At 45.6% G+C, this 21,810-nt stretch overlaps 1 protein-coding gene across 2 annotated transcripts in view; it reads right to left on the bottom strand.

The window, feature by feature from the left end:
• The window catches only part of dcc (DCC netrin 1 receptor), a 268,772-nt gene that overhangs the window by 191,055 nt on the left and 55,907 nt on the right, over nucleotides 1-21,810 (bottom strand). Inside the window, exon 1 of one of the 2 annotated variants that reach the window (XM_042058973.1) lies at nucleotides 13,208-13,585. The exons of the other annotated variant lie outside the window; for it this stretch is intronic. Within the exon in view, the coding sequence (XP_041914907.1) occupies nucleotides 13,208-13,298 (91 nt within the window). The 5' untranslated portion in view covers nucleotides 13,299-13,585. Of the gene's footprint in view, nucleotides 1-13,207; nucleotides 13,586-21,810 lie in introns of those variants that run through there. 2 annotated transcript variants of the gene reach the window in all.

The following is a 21,810-nucleotide window of genomic DNA, read 5'->3' as shown; positions in this document are numbered from 1 at the left end:
GGTGCCCTTACGGGCAACCCGAAAGGGGGGGGCAGCTCTTCAACAAAGCGCCAGGCGGCCATTGCCCCTGTTTGAAAAGCAGCCTGTGTACCAATTAACAGGGCCGGATTAGCTGACATCAGAGAGGGCTAACAAATAGCAAAGAGCTGTGAGACCACAGGGTGGGCAGAAAGACAAACAAGCAGACAGACAGAATGGCAGAAAGACAGACAGACAAACAGACACGCATACACACACACACACACACACAAACGACCACATACACACACACACACACACACACACACACACACACACACAGAAAGACAGAGCGCTACACTGTTGCACCATCCTCTTTAGCCCTCATTATTCATATTTGCCATCCAGGGGCTCAGGTGGCTGACACTAGCAGCTGTGTGTGTGTGTGTGTGTGTGTGTGTGTGTGTGTGTGTGCGTGTGTGTGTGTGTGTGTGTGTGTGTGTGCATATGATGTGTGTACATGTTGCTTTGTTCACATCCACACTCACACTTACCCTAGCCCTCCACCTGTACACATGTACACACACATACACACACAATCTAACTAACTATATGCAAATTAACCAAAATGGATTTATAGACCTATATTTGAGGTCTATACACACTGTCCAAAAGAGCAGAGTCAGGCTTTATAAAATAAAGCCCCCCTCACGCACATTCACAGACTTCCCCCACACCCACCGCCACGGTAACAGAAGCCGGCTAATTGATTAGCGGGCTTCATTAAGAGAGAGCGAACGAGGAGAGAGGAGAGCTGCAGTCGTTCATTAGCGGCGGATGGGCCATAATGTGGTGTAGGTTTTTAATGGCAGTCTGATGGACCCCCCGGTGCCACGGCGCTAAGCCACCCGAGTGTGAAATAAACGCTCGGTGAAAATCACTCTTCTGCCGCGCAGGTTATTAGCGCAAACACTGGGAAAATGATACGGAAACAAATTTGGCTGGATGTAGGTCAAACGGTGGGTTTCGGTCTCCAGGAGGGTAATGAGGTTAGGCCGCTCACACAAGGGTGGGTTTTTTTTTTGTGGTAATGGGGCCTGTTTGCATACTCGCGGGTCACTGAGCCGGAAGAGGCGGTACATTCAGCGATCATCTCTTTCCTACGCTGAGGACACTGCAAGGGACTAAACAGCGGTATGACTAGCCAGGATTCTGCTGTGCCAAACCCATCTCTGGAATAGCGCAAGACTGAGAGGCAGGGGGAAAAACAACAACTCAACTATGCATTTAATAAAATATGTACCCTGGGTTGAATCCAGGGAAGCATTCTGGCTGGTTTAGTGATTGGGCAGTTGATATTATGGGAATCAGGGGGGACGCACACACAAACACTCACATACACTATCACACACACTCTCTCTTCTCTCTCTATCACTCACACACACACACACACACACACACACACACACACTGCACAACAGCGGCTGCTATTTCTCTGCCAGCGGTGCATGACTAAATTTGACAGCATGAAGTTCCCGCCGCAGTGAGATGAACCTTGCGCGACCGACAGGCCGTTAATCATGGGCACGCACGAATTAGCATTCCGCCGAGCGCTAGGCTGCTATAGGCTAGTGCTGATGAAGGAGCACTCAGGTCCGACACTCCATCACGGAGCAAAGGAGGCTGAAGCAGAGCCGGTCCATCCTGCAGATAAACACACACAGACGCAGACGCGGCAAACACACACACACCAACATGACACTCAGCACGCATAATTGCACCCGCCTCACACCCACCACTCTAGAAATGATCACATGAGCTGATGGTGTAAGAAACACAAAAACACACACTCTCTCTCTCTCTCTCTCGACATACACACAGACATCCACACACTCAGTCCTCTCCATCCCCATCTACTCCTTATAAATGACCACACTCATAAATGACCACATGCAATACTGTCTTAGTCTCAGGGAACACATACACACACACATGCACACACACACACACACACACACACTCAACACACATGCAATCAGTGTACATGCACTCCTTAAAATGACCATATGCACTACCATCTCAGAGAGCACACACACACACACCACACACACGCACACACTGGGCTGATGTGTTCCAGGCCTGACAGATGGAGTGGTGAGTGGTGATTGTGATGGAAATGAGGGCTGACCCCTTTGAACACACGGCTCTTTTCACCGTCTCGTGTCATCAGCTTGCCTTTTATTTCTCCCGGGTCACATGTGCGGAGTCTGTCTCTTATTCCCTGCCCTCCTCACCCCCGCACACCCCCCCCCCCCCCACCACACACACACACACACACACACACACACACACACACACACACACACACACATTTTTTACCTCCTCTCATCCCTTGTTTCCCCTCAGCCTCTTCACCTCCTTTGTACTCCACTCCTCTGTGCATTCCTTGCTGAGGCACAAAGGGCCATGTTGCCTGCTGACATCTAAATAACGCCATTTTCTGACATCTAAATAACGTTTCATGTCACTTCCAGAACAGGGGTTTGAAAGTCCAGGAAATTCCATGTGTCGAATGAAACAACAACCATGTGTTTTTAAGGAGGCCCATACCCCCAAAACACAGACTAAAAATATGAGGAATAATCACATTATCACACTTTGGACAAAAGCATCTGCGTACCATAAATAGACATAAACATTATCAAAAAACTGGACAGGAAATGTTCCCAAGTAAAGTAAAAACCCTCAAATGTCACAGTAGGTGCATAGGGTACAGGATACAGCCACAAGGACGGCTATTTGTAAACATGAGGGAATGTGAACAAGGCCAAAGTACACAAACGGAAGCCATCAAAACAATCGCCTGGTATAACCTACAGTGAAAATATTTCTCCTTGGTCCTCTTAAACCTAGACCTTCTACTGTTGTATCTATGACTCATATTAGTGCATGTTGAACTGCAGTATACTGCAATGTCCTGAGCATAACAATCTCATACGATGGAGGCTGAGCAACATCATCTGACAAACAGCTCTCTCACTCAACACTCTTCCTGACACCCTTGGCAAATGCCTATCTGCTGAAGTGTGTGTTTCAGCGTCTGTGTGTCAGTCAGCCTATCTAAGCACCTGGTCCTTTTCGGTGTGTCTGCCATTAGACGACTAGCTCTTAGGTGCCCAGGAAAATAGAAGGTCTGTGTTCACATATATACTCTGGGTAAATGAGTCACAATGAAAGAGAGGTGACTGTGGGCTGGGCTGTGTCAGGTCAGGTCTGACATGCTGAGAGAGAGGGGGGAGAGAGAGAAAGAGAGAGAGAGAGAGAGAGAGAGGTGGCTTTACTGGCGTTGAGTGACATGAAAATAATGCAAGCAAGTCTGTGAAGTCCGTCTTGACATCTGATGCACAAGAACTGTGATCTATGTATTATTCATGTGTCTTTTGTTAAGTTCACGCAAAAATGGAAGATATTGTTGCGGTGATGAGGGTGTGTGTCTGTACGCATTATGTTTGTGTGTGTGTTTGTGTGTGTGTGTGTGTGTGTGTGTGTGTGTGTGTGTGTTTGTGTGTGTGTGTGTGTGTGTGTGTGTGTGTGTGTTTGTTAAAACCAGGCAAAGAGAGAGTCGAGTGCAGTTGCACACAAACATACACACAGTGGAGAGATAACACCACTCGTAAGGTGATGGCTCTGGGGGAACCATATGTTTGTTTCAATCTTCTCTTGTGGCAGCTGTTGTGATTTCGTGGATGGATGAGGTCTGGGGGAAAATAAATATAGAAAATCTCTCACATCAATGCCACCCAATCTCTCTACAAAAAGAGTAAAAAAGAGCTTCAACAGATGTATCCAGGGGAAAAAAAGATTCTCTCTCTTTCTCCCTCTGGATCTCTCTCTCCCTCCCTCTCTCTCTCTTTCATCCTCCTTCTGCTCCTCCTCCACTCCAGTAGCCTTGAGGAGAGCAGAGACTGATGGTCAGACAGCATCTCTGGCTGACGTTTACAACCTGTTCTTGTTTACTGTTGAGCTGAGGAGAGGAGAAAAGAGGAGTTTGTTTCCCAGGTAGGGATTTCCACCCCCCGGGCCCCATTTTGTGCCTGACGCCGTTCACACACTGCCTGGGCGCTCCGAGCCAATTTCCTGATGAAGACAGTGGTGAGAAGGAGGCTCCGCATGAGCAGAGCATGATAATTGAGAGCCTCCCATGCTCCTGTCTACGCTTTCTTCCTTCCCTCTTTTCTTCTCTCTTCCCTCCTCTCGCTAGCTCACTCGTTCTGCTTCCCCTCCTCCCTCCCTCTCTCTCTCTCTCTCTCTCTCTCTCTCTCTCTCTCTCTTCACTTTCACACTTCCATCTCATCATCTTATTTCTACCTCTCAACTCCCACTCTCCTACCCTTCCTCTCCCCACTCCTCCTCCTCCTCATCTTTCTGCTCCTCCTCTGTCTTCTCACTCTCTCTGATATTTCATTGCCACTCTACCCTCTATCTCTCAAAGCCATACAGTCTCTTTTACTTTTCTCCTTCTCCTCACTTCTTCCATTTTCTCTCTCTCTCTCTCTCTTTCTCCTCTCTTTATCCCTCTCTCTTTCTCCCTCTTCCAGTCACCACTTTCATCCAATCTTACAGCTAGCTGTGTGTGGCATGTTTAAAATCCCCACTCTATGCTGCCACCATCACATCTCTCCAGCTCCCTCCCTCCATCCCTCCATCTCTCCTTCTCTCCCTCCCTCATTCCCCACTTATCCCTCCCCAATCACCGCAGCTCGTCGGTGGGGCCGTCTGCGCGGCCAAGAAGCCATCAAGCCTCCCCGCCACCTCCTCGCTGAAATCAATGAGAGCATAATCTCACCCGCCCGAGGCTGTACATCATCAATGAGCCGTTGCCAGGGCCGGGACAGGCAATCACACTGCCACCCTATTCAGCAGCAGTGGTGGCGGTTACCGCTAGTAACGCTTGCTGGACTGACACCGTCTCGACTGAGGTGTAGTCAGCAGACATAACCCCAACCCCCCCCCCCCCACCCCCGACACACACACACAAACATACACACACACACACACACAACCCCCCAACTCCATTTTTAACATCAGATTAGATATCTGCCGCTCGTGATGTGACAGTCTTCTCAATGGAGGCTAATCTTCCCCTCACCTCTCTCTTTTATTCGCACATGGGAGAGATGGCAGATCATGATGAGATGGCAGATCATGATTTTTTTCTCTCCCTTTTCTTCTTGTCTTTCTCTCTACTTTCCTGACCTTTTTTTAACACGTTGCCCGTTGGTAATCACAGCCCTGGCTCCTGAGAGTACCTCTGCTCTATTCAGGCCGTTAAACATGTGCTACGTTTAATCCCAGTGCTTCTGAGGGCTGCTAAAGCTGCTGGGAAAAATATCAGATGGGAAAATGTCACTGCAAATCCGGATAAGGGTGAATTTCATTGGCTATGGTATCATGGTATTCTACCTTTGATTAGTCATATTGCAGAACTGGGGCACCCTGTGCTGTGTCAGACCTCCCACACATCTGCTGCTGATTGGTGATCAAGGGACCAGCGCATGCACTGCAAGGAACGTTCCTACAGTAGGAACAGCAGCTATGGAGGTTACTGGCTGATAGTGCATGGCTATTGATATCACAATATCATAAAGCGTTGTTAAGCATGTGGGTATATTTCGTGACATTGTTGAGGCATTCTAACAAATGCACCCTGATGGCATCCATTTTAAACAGGAACATGCACCACCGATCAAACACCCTGGAGATAAAAACTGAATAAAGCAACAGTGAATATCACCCTTCAATGCCAAATAGAAAAAGCTATCAGGATGAATCATAACAGTTCTCACACAAAACACCTTCTGTTGTATCTGATAGGTCAAGTATCTCAAGAAAAAAACGGTCTTTTTGTGTGTGTGTGTGTGTGTGTGTGTGTGTGTGTGTGTGTGTGTACTGTATGTGTGTGTGCATGCATCCCTCTGATAAGCACCACACAAAGATAGTGGAAAATAAAATCAAAACCGTGCTTGCTTACCGAGCAGATTTGAAATCTGTGTCACACAAGAAAGATTGTTTGACAAGTTTGCGGCACACCATCAGACACTCAAAAGCAAAGCCGTAGGACAGAACATTTCTCACAGCAATCTCCCACACACGAACACGTGAACCCCTCGATATAGCACTGCAACCATTTCATTACAAAAAACTGAGCTGCTTAACCAAATCATGACAATCATATCTAAACATTGTACTATGGGGGAACATAACACACAATCTGTTTTATAGAGCCATGTCTTTATAAACCTGTCATGTCGAACAAATACAGACAGATCTACACAGTTTGTTTCTTCCAGATGTTTAACAACAGCATATGTGCATGTAAACTGTGGCTGCAACTGTACATGCTGTCAAACCCACCGCACGAAGCCTAAGAGGAACACAGGCTGAGAGTTCAAACCAGTGGCGCTGAGGAACATTCCTCTGGCGGAACGACTGTCAGCGTGGATCTCCAAACCTCACGCAAAGCAAAACCCTCATAGCCTCTAACCCCAACAAGGGTCTGGGATGTGACGGGAAACGATTTCTCCTGCCAAGTTCAGAGATTTAAAATAAAAAAAAGAAAAGAAAGAAAAGACAGAAACAGAATCTCAGGGTTGCTGTCGTGCCTCATATGTGAAGTGTCTCAGCGAATCTGAAAAAAAATAATAAAACGGCAGGAAGTGGGACTCATCCCGAATGACTCGTGAGCGGAACTGTGAGCTGCCGAGACGGCAACTGAGACGACAGCCAAGACGATGCCACTGTCAGGACGTCTCTCCATTTTGCAGATGCGGGAGGAAGCACGTGTGGCCACGGGCTACAGTGTGTCTGGAAACCGTAGCCCGACCAAGGCCTCTTTTTCTCTGAAAAAGAAGTGCCTGTCTGAAGTCATATCCTGTGAATCCTCGAGTGCTTTCAAAAGCAATCCACCTCAAGGAGTAACAGGTAGAGGCATTTGATACAAATTTCTACCGCTGTTGAGGTACATTCTCCAGGATTACTAATGGACTCTAATTGAAGAAAAAATAGTTCTCCGGCTATTTCTCAATTGCCAGTACACTAGAACAAGTATACCTCCTCTTAACACATGCACACACACACACACACACACACACACACACACACACACACACACACACACACACACACACAAACATAATCACACTAATCTGAGCACACCATTACTTTAAAACACGAGAGACTGCGAGAGAAAACATCCTAACTAGCACTAGCACTAGCTCTCTTTGGTCTCTTTGCTTTGTAGCCCCTCACTGCCGTTCAGTACACTCCACTCCACAAAAGCGCAAACCTCCTCGTGTCATCTTCAATTAGCGCCCTCTCTCCTCAGCCTGTGCGGAGCCTTCCTCTAATTTGAGCTAATAAGGAGAAAAATGGCACACCCTATGGTCATGTCAGCGTCAATGTGCCTCATGATGTGCCACTCAGATGTTTATTAGCACCCTGGAGCCTGGTGAAGCAAACGTCAAACAATGTTTGCAGCAAATAAATGGGCTACGCCTCCGGTACAAGCATGACTTCACTTCACACACACACACACACACACACACTCATACTCATACTCACACTTACACACACACACACACACACACACACACACACACACGTGTCATAGCTTATCCAGCCACTGTAGGTTCTAGCAGTATGGTGATGTGCCGGTCAGTTCTTAATGTGACAGTGGCTGCTCAATGCTTTTGTAAGACCAAGCGATGACCGTCCGTCAGTGTGCTCTCACGACATACACTAAAGCAGTGAATGACCGCCCTCCGTAAATGACAAATCAGTTCACAGATCACTGGCCAGGCCTGGACCAGCACAGGCTTTAGGCGCAGACAGGCAGGCGAGCACTAATCACTGATTTCCTCTTTTATTTTAATCTTGTTGAGAGTCAGTCAAGTCGAAAAGCCACACTAAGTGATGACAAGCAAATTTCTTTTTTTCTTTTCTTTTAAGGTCATGCAGAATGAGAGCACAGCTGAATCACGTCAAAAGTGTTTGGAGGACATGTTGCCGGTAACATAGCGACAATACGGCTGTAATGACGAGTCAGTGACCAACTAATCGCATCAAACTTTTATACCATTAGATAAATCTCTGTGCTAATGGAAAACCCCCACGATGAACATACAAGCGTGCACTGCATTCGTACACACACACACACAGACACAACTCTACTACAAGCCAATAACATCTTTCCCTTAAGGATTCAGAAGTACAGCAAGGAAGTGTAAATGTACGCTATGTGGCACAGCTCCGAGTGTACTGGTTACTGATCACACATTTTGCACCTTATATTGAACTCACGTTGTTTGTGGAATGTATGACCTATTACGAAAAGTCTACGATTAAGCATAATATATCTTGTTCCACACAATGACTGATGCCATTGAAGATGATGATGATGACTGACTGATGCCATTGAAGCCAGGGAGATAGCTCTACCAGAGCAGACCTCCACCAGCTCCCTACAGGGTTGAAGTCTTTGAGCAGACCCTGCCAAAAGCCCATCTGTCTCTGGCTGGCCCTGTTTGGTTACAGGCCATGGAAAAAAGAGGAGGATGAAGAGAGAGGCATCATTTCAAATGAATCACACCATCTCAAGACCCTCGCCATGACCAATCCCACAATGCACCTGAACCTGGAAACAGCAGGAGAGCCACAGTGCCAGCAGCAGGGAGTTACAGGGAGGGAAAAATAAATTCTCTGTCATTCTCTCCAGGGATGAAGCCCCTACATTGAGACTGCTGGAAAAAAGAGATTCAAGATGTCCATGCTTTTAGAGACTCAGTCAGAAAGAAGAGGGATGTAAGCCAATCAGCAGGAAAAAGGCTCAATTGAGTATTAGCGTGACACAAGCATTAAGTGTGCTTTTAAAGGCTTAAGTTGTATGAAAGGCCTGAGTTGAGTGGATTGCTAGTGTATGGAGAAGAAGTCATTTGTGAGAATCTCTATCAGTTTAAAAGTCTGATGGGTGTATAAATGATCAAATGACTCTGGGCAAAATCAGATCTGTTATGCTTCTCATTGTGTAAACAACCCCACAACGGTCCAATTACTTCTGCTGGAGTTCCAGTTTTTGAGACAAGATGCTACTGCCAATATGGCAAAGTGTCTGTTGGGTACTGGGATGGAAACATTGGGTGTTGAACATATTGCAATGACAGATGTACTCAACAGTCTCAATACAAACCGGCCTTGTCACCACAGGCTGGCACTGTAACTTTAAGACGACGAACACACAATGTTTCAGTAATTACACTGAAGGGCACTAGCACTACATAAGCTAGCCTACACAACAATGCAAAGATGGCGACGATCCAACCCCAGAGAGCATGGGGTGCAGACTCTAAACAAATCCATTTACCTCAGATAAAATTAGAACAGAGGGGTGGGCACCCCGACTTGTAAATCTGTCCTAAATTAAGATAACACACTCCGGCGCAAGTGGCAGGCTCGCTCAGTAATTAAGAAGAGTGTGTTGACCGCCGTGTAACCGTGTTGCGGGCACGGAGGTGAACGCTACCTGGTGCCACTCGGCGAGGCTCTCTGCCTGCCACTTTGTATTCACGGTGGCCTCTCTCACGCTGCTAGTCTCTGCACCGTGTGTTCATCAGTGAGGAAAAAATCCACACCACTTCAAACGGAATGCATTAATTTGTGAAGACTGTGAACTGTTTTGACAAAACGCCAAGTCTTGAGGGGAGGCAGTGCATAAACATCAACAGGCCTCAGTTGACGAATTGGGTCTAAATATTATTATTTCCCAAATTAGCTTTATGAAACCTGCTAATAAAGACAGGGTATTTAAAAAATGTAGCTTCAAAATACTTCAGTCATTTCCATGTCACAAACACAAAGACAATGACACACATGCAGGGAAAGGTGGACCAACAGCAAGGAGAGAGAGAGAGAGAGAGAGAAAGAGATAGGATTTCAGGAATGCGTAAATCTGTTAATTCCTTATCTTTATACCATAAGTTCATTGCTCTAAGCATAGCTTACTGTACATGAATAATCATCTTCTTAATGCTATGGATGCTGTGATTTCTGCTGTAGTACAACAAACCCAAAGGAAAATAATCTCAGAAACACAGTGCATGCCCTTTTTCTGTATTGCAAACATACCATGCATTGTATCATAGGAAACATTTAGGCAGTTTAGTAAAAGTTGTATTGTTTTCTGTGGAGATAATTAATGACTGGCCAACAATTCAACAGACCCAATGAAATCATCACTCCATCAAAATCAACAATCAACAAAACGAATCTGGGACACTTCAGGTGATAACCTAAGAGAGACCTCGACTGAAACCCTACAGCCAATGTCAGAACACCCTGTAGGTGACCTCGTTGAAGAGGTAAAGTCAGGTACAGTATGCTCTGAATGAATGAATAATACAGTGACATTTTAAATTGACTGCTCAGTACAACACTGAGAACAAGAGTACAACAAGAAATGTGCCTACGGTCTCTGGGGTACAGCCAGATTAAATAAATGGGGGGGGGGGGGGGGGGGGGGGTGAGCTAGCGGAATGAATGATCAAAGAAGAGATTATCCCATCGAGACGTATCTTGATGGCACACTATTTTCTCTGCAGTTTGCTGTTTCATATGTGCTGAGTATTTTTAGGATCCGCAGGGGTGGATATGGGTGACAAAGCAACACGAGTATATCATCAAAAAATAAGCTTCGGGTCTACAATTAACTCTGTTACACTCTCATGCATTGTTGCCCTGGCAACAATCCAGAAGGGTAAATGAACTGCAGGAAGAGGAGAACATTCTGGATGGGATGTGGTCCCAATCTGGCACGTGCCAGATTCCAGTCAAATGTGTTCCTGAGTCAACTGTCTGAGAGAGGCAGTTGTGGGTGGGATCTGAGTGATGGCAAAGGTGACACTCTGAGGTGATACTTCAAGTAAGTTGATCTTTACAGAGAGAGAATGAACACACACTCTTGAAATGGATGTGTTGGAAACCATACAAACTGTGTTGTCCCTATCTGGACACAGGGATGTGTTAAAAACAACGTAAGTTGTGTTGTTTTCAACACATTAGTTTTAAGAGTGTACCCACGTCCATTACAGTGCTTAGGCTACTGATTACATATTTCTGTGGTGATCAGAACTGTCAACCAACTATATAACACTGCTGTTGAAATCCTGTTGACACTATGTTGAAATCATAGTTTCACCAAGAAAAATGACTTCAGTAGGCCTATTCAAATGACATCCAAAATGGAAAGCCATACTACAATGTTGAAAATGAAACAATGGCATCTCCAAATGTTACACACATGTAAGTTTGGTAGCCTATTGACTCTATAACCATGAATAAGCTATTTCATAACCTATTTCATTTCATGTTTACAGTGCCTCTAAATAATGCTGTACACAACAGCTGTGTACAACAGCTGTGGGAGCTGTGTTAAAAAACAACGAAAGTTGTGTTATTTTCAACACACATTGTGCAACAAATAAAAAGGGGAAACAACACAAACTGTGTTGTCCCCACACAGAGATGTGTTTAAATCAACGCAAGTTATTTTGTTTTAGCAGGTGTCAATCGCTTGTTTTGTAGGCTACAATAGAAGAAAATACATCTTTCTGGAAATAGAAACGTGATCGAGTCACCAACATGACAGATTTTTCTCCTTCAGTAATGAGGATGGGTCTGTTGGAGCTTCCTGCCGAGTAAACGTGGTGGTAGAGTGCACCTCTTGTGGCACTTTGGTCGAAATACATTGTGCAAACACATAGTACCAGGCAGGTCCTGGAATTCAAATTGAAGCTGTTGTTGAGTTGCCCATGAAACACATGTATAGGTTATTATTGCAATGATCGGAAACTTACAGTTACAATGTAAAAGGCCGTTGACTGACCACAGAGTGTGAAACCACGAACACTGTCATTTGAATGTGGAACGCCATGCCGCTCTCGGGCGTCATACCTAGGGAAGGCGCGGCGTTCAGTTACACCTCAAAAGGTAGCCTAACTGCCCTATTCCCCAGACTTACTTACCCTACATATGTCTGTATCAGGTGTTTTGAAAATATTCGAAAAATGTCTGTTCGTGTGGCATATTTAATATTCTATGCTTTATGAAATGAATGCGGCAATTCTGGGGAAATGGCCTTATTAGAATGCGTCTAAACTGACATAATAACGTTGGTGCTTCACAACTGATGTAGCCAAGCCTATCCATACTTCCATACGTTTCCATAAACAAGCGCACCTGTTAAAATTGTAAAATAAAATCCCCCATCATTTTCCCCAAAATCGGCTATCCAACGCCAAACTTACTGCAAAGCGAGATTTAGACAGGCTAAACGAAACATCCTCTTCTGTGTGACAGCGAAGGAGGTCGGCAAAATGTTATGGTACAAACACTTTTCACGAAACCAGAGTAGCGCAGAAGGAAAATTTGAATGGATCAGTGTTGGACGCATAGGGCATTCAACGTCGGCACCTACAATACATGAGTAATGAGAGGTTGTGTTTGATGTAGCCTATAATACACCATAACATCAGACAAGTCTAAGAACAAATTTAATTTGAACAGGTTACCATAAAGCTATAAACCGATTCTTTCAATTCACCACAACTGTATGATGGAATTAATGAAAATGTGCACTGACAGAAACAAAACATAGGTTGTGACAAAACTGCAAGTGACCACTAGCTATTATACAGTAGCCTAATTGCCTCTGAGCCGTCAACTAAAACGTAAAGACTCGAAGCGGGCTACTGTAGCCTAAACGCAACAGAAATGCCGAGGCAACAGAACATACAATCAACCACAGTGTCGACATCTACCTCACCATTCGTCAGCGTAAGCAATATGGGGAATATAATCAAATTAAAGAAGCCAGTAGCCTACACCAAATTGATCGAATGGGTTACCAGCTTTAGTGAACCCCTGAGTCATTCAGAGTCTGCAGAGAACGGTGACCAGTGGTTGAGCATGAGGGTGACCCCGACAATAGCTTACATTCTGAATTCTAACAACCCCATCCACTAAAAGTGAGAACTAAATGGGTAACCTGATGTTACTGATGTTAAGGATCTACCAACTCCACTTTCAAACATCACTTCATAGTCTAAAGCCTGCACTCTATGGTGGCATCGGTTCCATGGACCATATTTGTCAAACACACAACAAATTTACAAAAAGTGATGTATTCGTAGAGACTTACCGAATGTTCTGCTGCTGCCACCGATAAAGAAAAACCAGATCGTAACTGATAAAAGTCTTTTCAGACCAGTACATCCAACGGCCCTCTCCATGGTTTAGCTTCAGCGATAGAGCGCCTGTCCCAAAATCATAGAAACCCCGACTCTCACTCCGTAAAATTCAATTCATGAGCTCCGAGAGAATGGAATAGGATCACCAAAACAGCCGAAGTTTACAGGAGAAAAGGTAAACAGCCCGGTAGTTTCCAAGATGAGAATCAACTACAAACTACAAACACGCTGGTTTTCCATCTTTGCAAAAGCTCCAAGCGTAAGGCAGGGGGAAATGCTGTGCAGGCTTGCAGACGGTAGTGCGGGATTCAGTCGGCACGGGAGCTGTCCACTGGTTCAGTGTGAGTACGGAGTTGGTTATGCGAATTCATTGATCTAAAGGAGGTTGCTTAAAAACCTGGAGTGGAGTCTGGAACGGAACCACTATACGGAATCGATTGTGGAGATGAACGGGAGGCTTGTGAGGTGCTCGCTGAGTTGAGCTCGTCTGCCATCTCTGGTCAAATGATGAACAATGGAAAATGATTCATATTCGTGACGTTTATCGAGATAAAGCATTTCCTTGCCATTTTAAAATATTGGTGAATGTTTTCCGTGGAACAATTTCTCTCTCACACAAATATTAAAGAGGTCATCATGATTCTTTATAGTAGGTCCCTTATGTAGTCTACTATACTAGAGAGAATAGCTCCAAATCATACAATGGAATTACCATTGTAAATCTTGCACTTCATTTCCATGTATTGTTTTTTCACTACAACTTGACTGATGGCAGAGAGAAGAGAACTAGAATGGAGGATTCTATTATCAATACAAGGCATGTTTTTGAATCGCCCCTGTTATAAACACACAGTGCCTTTGTTTATTTGTGAAGCTTGAGAGGACAGAGAGTTTAGATTCCCTTCCCCTTGTGTTGACCTAGACCATCACATCCTCACTTTCCCCTCATGGACCCAATTATCCAGGTCTGTTTCTAATACTAGGAAAGACACTGATCCGTCAGGCAGACGCCACACACAAGCCAAGGTAAGCTCCATTTAGTTTGACAAGAGATATTTTAATGCTTACCAGACAAGGTCTCTCTCCCTCCCTCCCTCTCTCTCTCTCTCTCTCTGTCTCTCTCTCTCTCTCTCTCTCTCTCTCTCTCTCTCTCTCACACACACACACACATAACTCTCATCATCTCTTATGGAGTTCCCTGGTCACAGCTCTGTCCATTTTGTATTCCTCTTTAGTATTCTTATTGTTATGTCCTTTCTACTGAGGGACTGCACTTCTCATCTCAGCTACACTTTTAAAATCCATTATGAATAAAGCTGAAAAGTTCCTGCTACCATGTGTATATTATTGAGGCTGGATTATTTTGTCTAAAAACAAAACAAAACAAAAAACATTTAAGAATAGGCTCCATAATGCACAATTTTTCTGTTTCTTTTATATGCCATGCAGACTTGGAAAAACATGAAAGGCCAATTAATTCTGCGTAAAGCCACGGGCGGCTGGCTGGATTCAACAGAGTAATGGCTCGTCCCTATTCAGGGGCGTGATGAGTGTGTGTGTGTGTTTGTGTGTGTGTGTGTGTGTGTGTGTGTGTGTGTGTGTGTGTGTGTGTGTGTGTGTGTGTGTGTGTGTGTGTGTGTGTGGAGAAAAGGGGGGGGCATGGTAATACCACCCAAAGAGGGGGAATTACATAATAGGCTGGTTATCAGATGAAGAATTAGCAAAACTGAGCACCAAATTAGCCGGCGTGTGTCAATGAAAAGTCTGAGGACCACAGCAAAAGGAGAGAGGGGGTTGGTGGGGGGGGGGGGGGTGGGGGGGTGTAACTCCACTGCAAACAATCTTTTATCTCCTGTGGAAACATACAATAATGTGCCAATTAACAGGGGCGCATGGGCAGAGGGGGCCAGGGACGCCTGGCATGGGTGGGTGGGTGGGGTTGGTGGGGGGGGGGGGGGGGGGGGGGTTAAAGAGGGGATGGGGTGAAGATAACATACATTTCCCTCTGCTTCGCAAGATGACTATCTGTGGAATGAATGAGTGAATTGTGCGGTGGCAGTTGGGGTATTTTGTTTTTGTTTCCCGAGACAAAAAGAGAGCAAAGAGAGAAGCGAAAGAAAAGAAGGAAAGAGAGAGTGAGAGAGAGAGGGAAGACAGAGGGAGGGGAAGAGGAGTCTACGCTTGGATCACTCATTGGTATTCTCAGTTGCCTGTAAAGCCCAGTGTCTATATTAGTTAGAATGGAGAGGGAGAGATTGAACAAACTGCTCTCCTCAGCTTCCCTGGTGATTGCTTGCCCCTGCTGGATAACCTTGGTTAGCAGAATGTTGCACCATATTACAAATAAATAGCCAATGCCACACGACAGGAATATCTCAGCCGGCTTGAAAGCAACTCTACAGCGGGCATCTCCAAACACAATTGTGTTTTGTGTGCGTTTGTGCTCGTGTTTGTGTGTACATGTCAGTGTTTGCATGTGAACGTCATAACAGAGTGCTGTTTGAGATGCATAAAAACCACAGGTCACAGGTGAGGCACACTTTTGCTGCATGCATGACTTCCTCATCTCGCCCTGGCTTTAAAAAACAAACCATCAGCCCTCCCCCTTCCTTTTCCTCCCACAATTGAATCTATGGAGGGGGAAGCTCGCAGTGCAATGCAAATTTGATTAATAACGCACGGAAGTTGTCCATTACTGGCCCGGCTCTCCGCTAGTTTCCTATGACTAATCGAGCTGAAAACCCTGAGTACAGACTCTCAGCATGGGGATGCTGGCGTTGCACGTCCTCCAGGCTCCTACAGAATCAATAGCCACCGGCGAGGCTCTTTACATGACAGTGGGGGAGAGCCGGCTGAGGGCTGAGGGCTGAGGCTGGGTGGTTTGTGCGGCTGGCGGGGAGCTGCTGGGGAGATGGTGCTGGTGGCTGGTTTATTTACGCCTCCTTTGTGTGCTGCTTTTATAGTAGCCGCACAGGCACTTTGTTCGCGCCGCAGTTTGATCTATGGTAGACCTGCTAGGCTGTTTTGTCCTTGGAGCCGAAGAAATGACCACCAAAACACCAACAACAATAACTGAGAGATATTACAGGAATTTTTCAGAAATACCACAAGTAGTCGCGGTGAATTATTTTTACTTGACACGGTGAGATGCTTTTGGAGGAGTTAATGTTTAGTATAAATATATGTCCCACTTTACTGTGCTTTATTGGCAATATACACTGTACACTGTAGGTCAAAATGGAGCCCTGGATATATCACTGTCAACCAAAGACTGTCAATACTGTCCAATGGAAGAGGTAGACCAGAAACAAGCTGCAGGCCTTGAGATACCAAGTGTATGAGAGCTGGCAGGGGAATGATAGAGAGAGTACAAGAGGGAGTAGAGAGACAGAAAGAGAAAGGGAGAGAGAGAGACAGAAAGAGAAAGAAAGGGAGAGAGAGACAGAATGGATGGCTGAATGACCTAAAGCGCTAATAGGTGACAAGCATCCTGACCTTGCCCTGTCTTGTATCCCATCAACATGTGTACAGTGTGCGTTTGAGTTCATGGGGGAAGGTCACCATGTCTAGCACCTGCATAGCTTCTACTCTCAGTGTCTGACTGAATTGCTTTTTCATGTGTGTATGTGTGTGTGTGTGTGTGTGTGTGTGTGTGTGTGTGTGTGTGTGTGTGTGTGTGTATGTGTGTGTGTGTGTGTGTGTGTGTGTGCGCGCGTGTGCGTGTGTGTGTGTGTGTGTGTGTGCATGCGCGTGCGTGTGTGTGTGTGTGTGTGTGTGTGCGTGCGCGCATGCGGGAGGGGGGGTTGGGGCAGGGGGCATTAGACGGATTGTGTTACAGCAGCAAATGCCGTATGTTTGGGTGCCTGCTGAATGACCTGCTTCACAGCACCTTTCTCACTGTCAGACATGATTAGATTAATCTGTGTGGGTAATGACTCATATTAGCCAAGAGCGTGTCGATACCGCAGCGCGCTGTCAGACCGCTCTGTCATCTATACATTATTTAAGATCCGCTTGGCCCGAGCGACATTCCTGCCGAATGCTTTCTTTGCAAGCCATCCGCAGGTTTATGTATCCAGTGTGAGAGAGCAGAGCAATAAATCTGTGGCGAAACGCACCGCAGTGCCTTTTACTTTCCTCTCGTGGTTTACACTACTTGGACTCGCCAGCCAAAGAAAACCTGTCGTCGAATCCAGCCAAAACACCTCGTGTGACTCCCCCTAGGCCCTCCATGATTAGGAGAGTTTCACGTTAAACGAGTGCCACACTTTTGTTAATCCCACTACGGATATTAGCACGTAGCTCAAGTTAAATGGAGGGAAGGAAGAGTGTTTGTACGTGAGTCCGTTTCTCTGTGTGTGTGTGTGTGTGCGTGTGTGTGTGGGTGTGTCGGTGTGGTGGGTTGGGCTGAGGTGGTGAAAACATAACATAAGGCACAGAAAGTGGTGGGATGGGGGGGGGGGGGGGTGAGAGAGGGGCAGATTGGCACTGACATCAGAGGGTCCCCCCTCCCCTCTCGCTCCGGCTCATTATTCTGGCTGTGTCAGCCCTGATTTACACAGTGCCCACTCGGCTTTGTGAACACCTGTGTCTCGTGGCCACAAATAATTACTCCAGCCAGGCCATTCTCCCCTTCATAATGGCGGTAATTTGCCACGCCCCTCCTCCCCAGGACAGCTGGTGCTGCAGAGGGGGGCTGACAGCGGACCTCCAGCCCCACCCCTCCACCCCACCCCCAAACCAACGCCTCTCCAGCTCCCATCCAGGCGCAGCCCCCAGGGCCACACGGGGTAGCCATGGAGACGCCTCGAGACGAGAGTGTCTGACAGCCGGTAATCAACAGCTCCAGAGTCCATTCGGTGGCCGCCTAAGCGAATTTCCCTCCATAATCACTGTAATAGGGCAGAATTTAAATGTTTAAGACTTGTAATGTGGAGTGGAGTTAGAGGCCAAAACTGTAAAATGGTAGAAATTATCATATCATATTATCATTATGAATGCCCAAAGTTGCTTTTTTTCCTTCTTCCTATTCCCATCACTTACATGCAATTTAGGTATCAGTGTTGATTTGGTACTGAAGGTGTGTCATTTAAAGTGGTCTCCACAAGAGAGAGAGAGAGAGAGAGAGAGAGAGAGAGAGAGAGAGAGAGAGAGAGAGAGACAGAGAGGCATGCATATTTGCCCCATGGAGAAATCTAACTGACAGTGCAGCTCAACATATTTCAGCCATTTGAATCCTAATGGCCACAGAATGGTCCAACTCTGTCAATTACACACATTTACTACAGCTGTTTACCAAATGAATGTTGCTGGAATACATTCTTCGATTGCCCATGCAATACCAAACAGCCCATCCACAACCCTGCAAGCCGGCCTAAAACGGCCTTTAAAAAAACATTGGAGCGCTCTCACTGTTGCTTTATTCATTTTTCCAGCTTCCTAAACAAGGATTTGCTTTTTGTCCCTGCACAGATCTCTTGGAAAAACACGGTGCCCCCATGTGTTTTCCTAATTGGCCCCCTGGTAGCCAATACCACATGCATTGCCCATTGGAGAGATGGCCTAACAGGAGGCAAACAGGAAAGGGGCGGGGGGGGGGGGGTAGGGGCTTTAGCCGAACCAATAACCAGAGCAGCATTTCACAAAACACAAGGGGCCTGTTCATTTTTTTCACCCCCCCAAACCTTTCCGCCTCTCAAGTGATGGAGCGATAAAGAGCTGCACAAAGTGGAGGGCAGTCAGGAACAAGACCTTACACCCTGACCACCACACTTAAGGTCAAAGCCCAACAGACCTCCCCATTTAAGCAGAACTAATCCCAGCCAACATGACTGCCTACAATAAAGCACATAAACACATATACATTTAGTAGTAATGTTTAGTAGGCTACTGTAGTGTGTTAGTGGCACGATGTAAGCTCTTTCAGCCAGCTAATGTTTCTTCTGTTTTAATCTTTGACAGACTTAGTTAGCAAGCATAGATAAGTCATTTGTAATTTGTACATGATGTTTAACTTTGTAGTTCTTGTTTTTTATTTTCAGCCGAGAAACCAGTTCTTCCATTGATTCATGTCATCCTGCGAGATTGATATATATTTGTGCTTCTTGTGATCACGCTCTGCTTTGCCTCGCGTGGATAAGACAAACAGTCAAAGCGGAGGGATGCTAAGCAAAAGTCATTAGCATCCATCATAGTACAAAAATCATTGTCACGTTGTCACACGGTCCCCCTGAACAGAACGAGAGAATGCCAGCATGGCAAAGACAAAGTGCTCGCCGGTGTGCACTCGACACTAACGCTTCCCAAGTCGCATATTTACCGTCGCGGAACAGGCCGATGCATTTCCCTAATTCACCCCCATAGGCCTGGCAGCGGCGTGAAGTTATCGTCGGAGGTAATAGTAATTAAAAGTGTCTCTTTATGATCGACGCCGTAATGGCTGTTTTAATCTCCCCCCTTTAATGTGCCTGCAGTTCTGCCTGTGCAGACGATTGCTCAGGGTCCATTTTAATCACATCAGTGCAGCCTACACACTCTCTCTCACACCCACCCGCCCACACAATGCTGAGCGAAGTGGAAGCAAAGTGTGTGTGTGTGTGTGTGCAAATAGAGTTCCTGCAGCTCTATTTGCACTCACACATCACATGTGTAGCGTCTCGGTAGCATTCTGAGACAGATAGTAGAGTAGTAATTACATAAGCCAACTGTACACTTAGTCTTTGCGTTGCTACTCAACTGATTGGAGAACAGTTGTAGATTTTCATCAGACACAGGAGGAAATTCACTTACCAAGGACACAAACACTTAAATCAATCAGCAGGCTGAGGATCATTAGTCAGCACTCAATTATTTATTAGGCAGCGAAGGGACCTTGTGTAAAGTAAATGGTTCTTACTAACACAACAAGCTGCCTGCACACAGATCCCATATCTTAAATGAGTTGTCAGGATGGATGTTTGGGCGCAGTAAATGAACTGGTCTCACTGGGCTTGTAAGAGTCAAGCCACTTCCTGTGCACCTAAATAAACATGTACACACATACAAATGTCTGTACACATACACACACACACACACACACACCCACACACACACACACACACACACACACACACACCACACTATCTTTCTCTCTCTCTCTCTCTCACTCTCTCTCTCTCTCACACACACACACACACACACACACACACACACACACACACACACACACACACCCTGTATAGCTTAAGCCCGGAGCTATTATACATCCTTGACAGCCTGCAAGCCATAGAGGAGAGATAGCATATTGCCATTACACTAAGTCTGAAAATCCCCATCTCCATGGACTCTCCGTCGAAGATCAGAGCTCCGCACTCCTCTGCTGTCCTGCCAGTCTGCACTCGTCTAAGCAGAGAGCCGCCAGACACCCTCAGCCCAGCTCAGATCTCAAAGGCTCCCACCCTCAAGCCGTAGCGGCATTATGGTACCCATTTGATTATTTGCTTGCGTTGCGAACTATTTGTTTCTCAGAAAAAGCCCTGACGAAACGTTAAAAAAAAAAATGTGAAAAGACGTATGATGTGGAGTTTTTTTTTTTTTTTTATGTTATGGCCAGAAGCCGTATAATAAGCGGGATAATGTATGGAACACTGGTCATTATCGGGAAAATAAGTCCCTTCAGGGCGAAGCATGACCCCTCTGATGGTGCGTCGGGGTGCGGCTCGCCCTGTCGGGACTTATTTTCCCCATAATGACCGGGGTTCCATACATTATCCCTTCCATATCAAAGGTGTAGTGTATGTTGGATGGATAAGAAGAGGAAAGAAGATGGTGGAGTGAGAGATCACAGAGATACAGACAGATGTCTTACAGATACAGAAGCCAGAAAGCATCACAGAGAGCCTCTGAATGAAAATGTGTTGAAATATTGGGATTGGTTAACGTGTCTGTATATTGTGACTGAGGTCCTGACACAGATCATGTTGTTCACAATTAGCTCACTGGAGAATCCTCTGATAAAATCTATTACACTTTAAGAGCAATTACTGGACTGTGTAATTACTGTGTCATCAGTAATCACATACACAAATGATCAGCTTGTGAATTTGCATTGTCTTTGAAAAAATGAAGGATTTTGTTCTGCTGCAAATATCAAAGCAGAGCCATATTGAGGGCATCTACTATTTATTACACACATATTGACATTTTTGATGCATACTATAGAGTCAAAGAGTGCAGAGAGCACAAGAAAACTGTGAGATTGAGAATAAGTGAGTGAATAAATTATTGATCTATGCATTATCAAACTGACAAGCAGAGTGTTTAACAGGGAAAATGAAAGAAGACAGAAGGACGAATGAGAAAGAGAGAATACCCTGATAAGGGCTCTTTGACATTTTAAAAAGAGCTTTTGATTACTTGGAGTAATGCTGCCAGGCCATTTAAAAATGAAACCCAAGTACAAAAAAGGTGTGCCATTCATAAGCCATTATAATTGAAGTAGTCATTTTCTTGAGAGGATGAAAATCTCTTGCAATATCCCATGTATGCAACCAAAGCAGCATTCCAGATCAATATT

Source organism: Alosa sapidissima, chromosome 13, assembly GCF_018492685.1.
Source record: "Alosa sapidissima isolate fAloSap1 chromosome 13, fAloSap1.pri, whole genome shotgun sequence".
In the NCBI taxonomy this organism is placed as follows: Eukaryota; Metazoa; Chordata; class Actinopteri; order Clupeiformes; family Clupeidae; genus Alosa; species Alosa sapidissima.
This window is presented reverse-complemented; position numbering and strand designations above follow the sequence as displayed.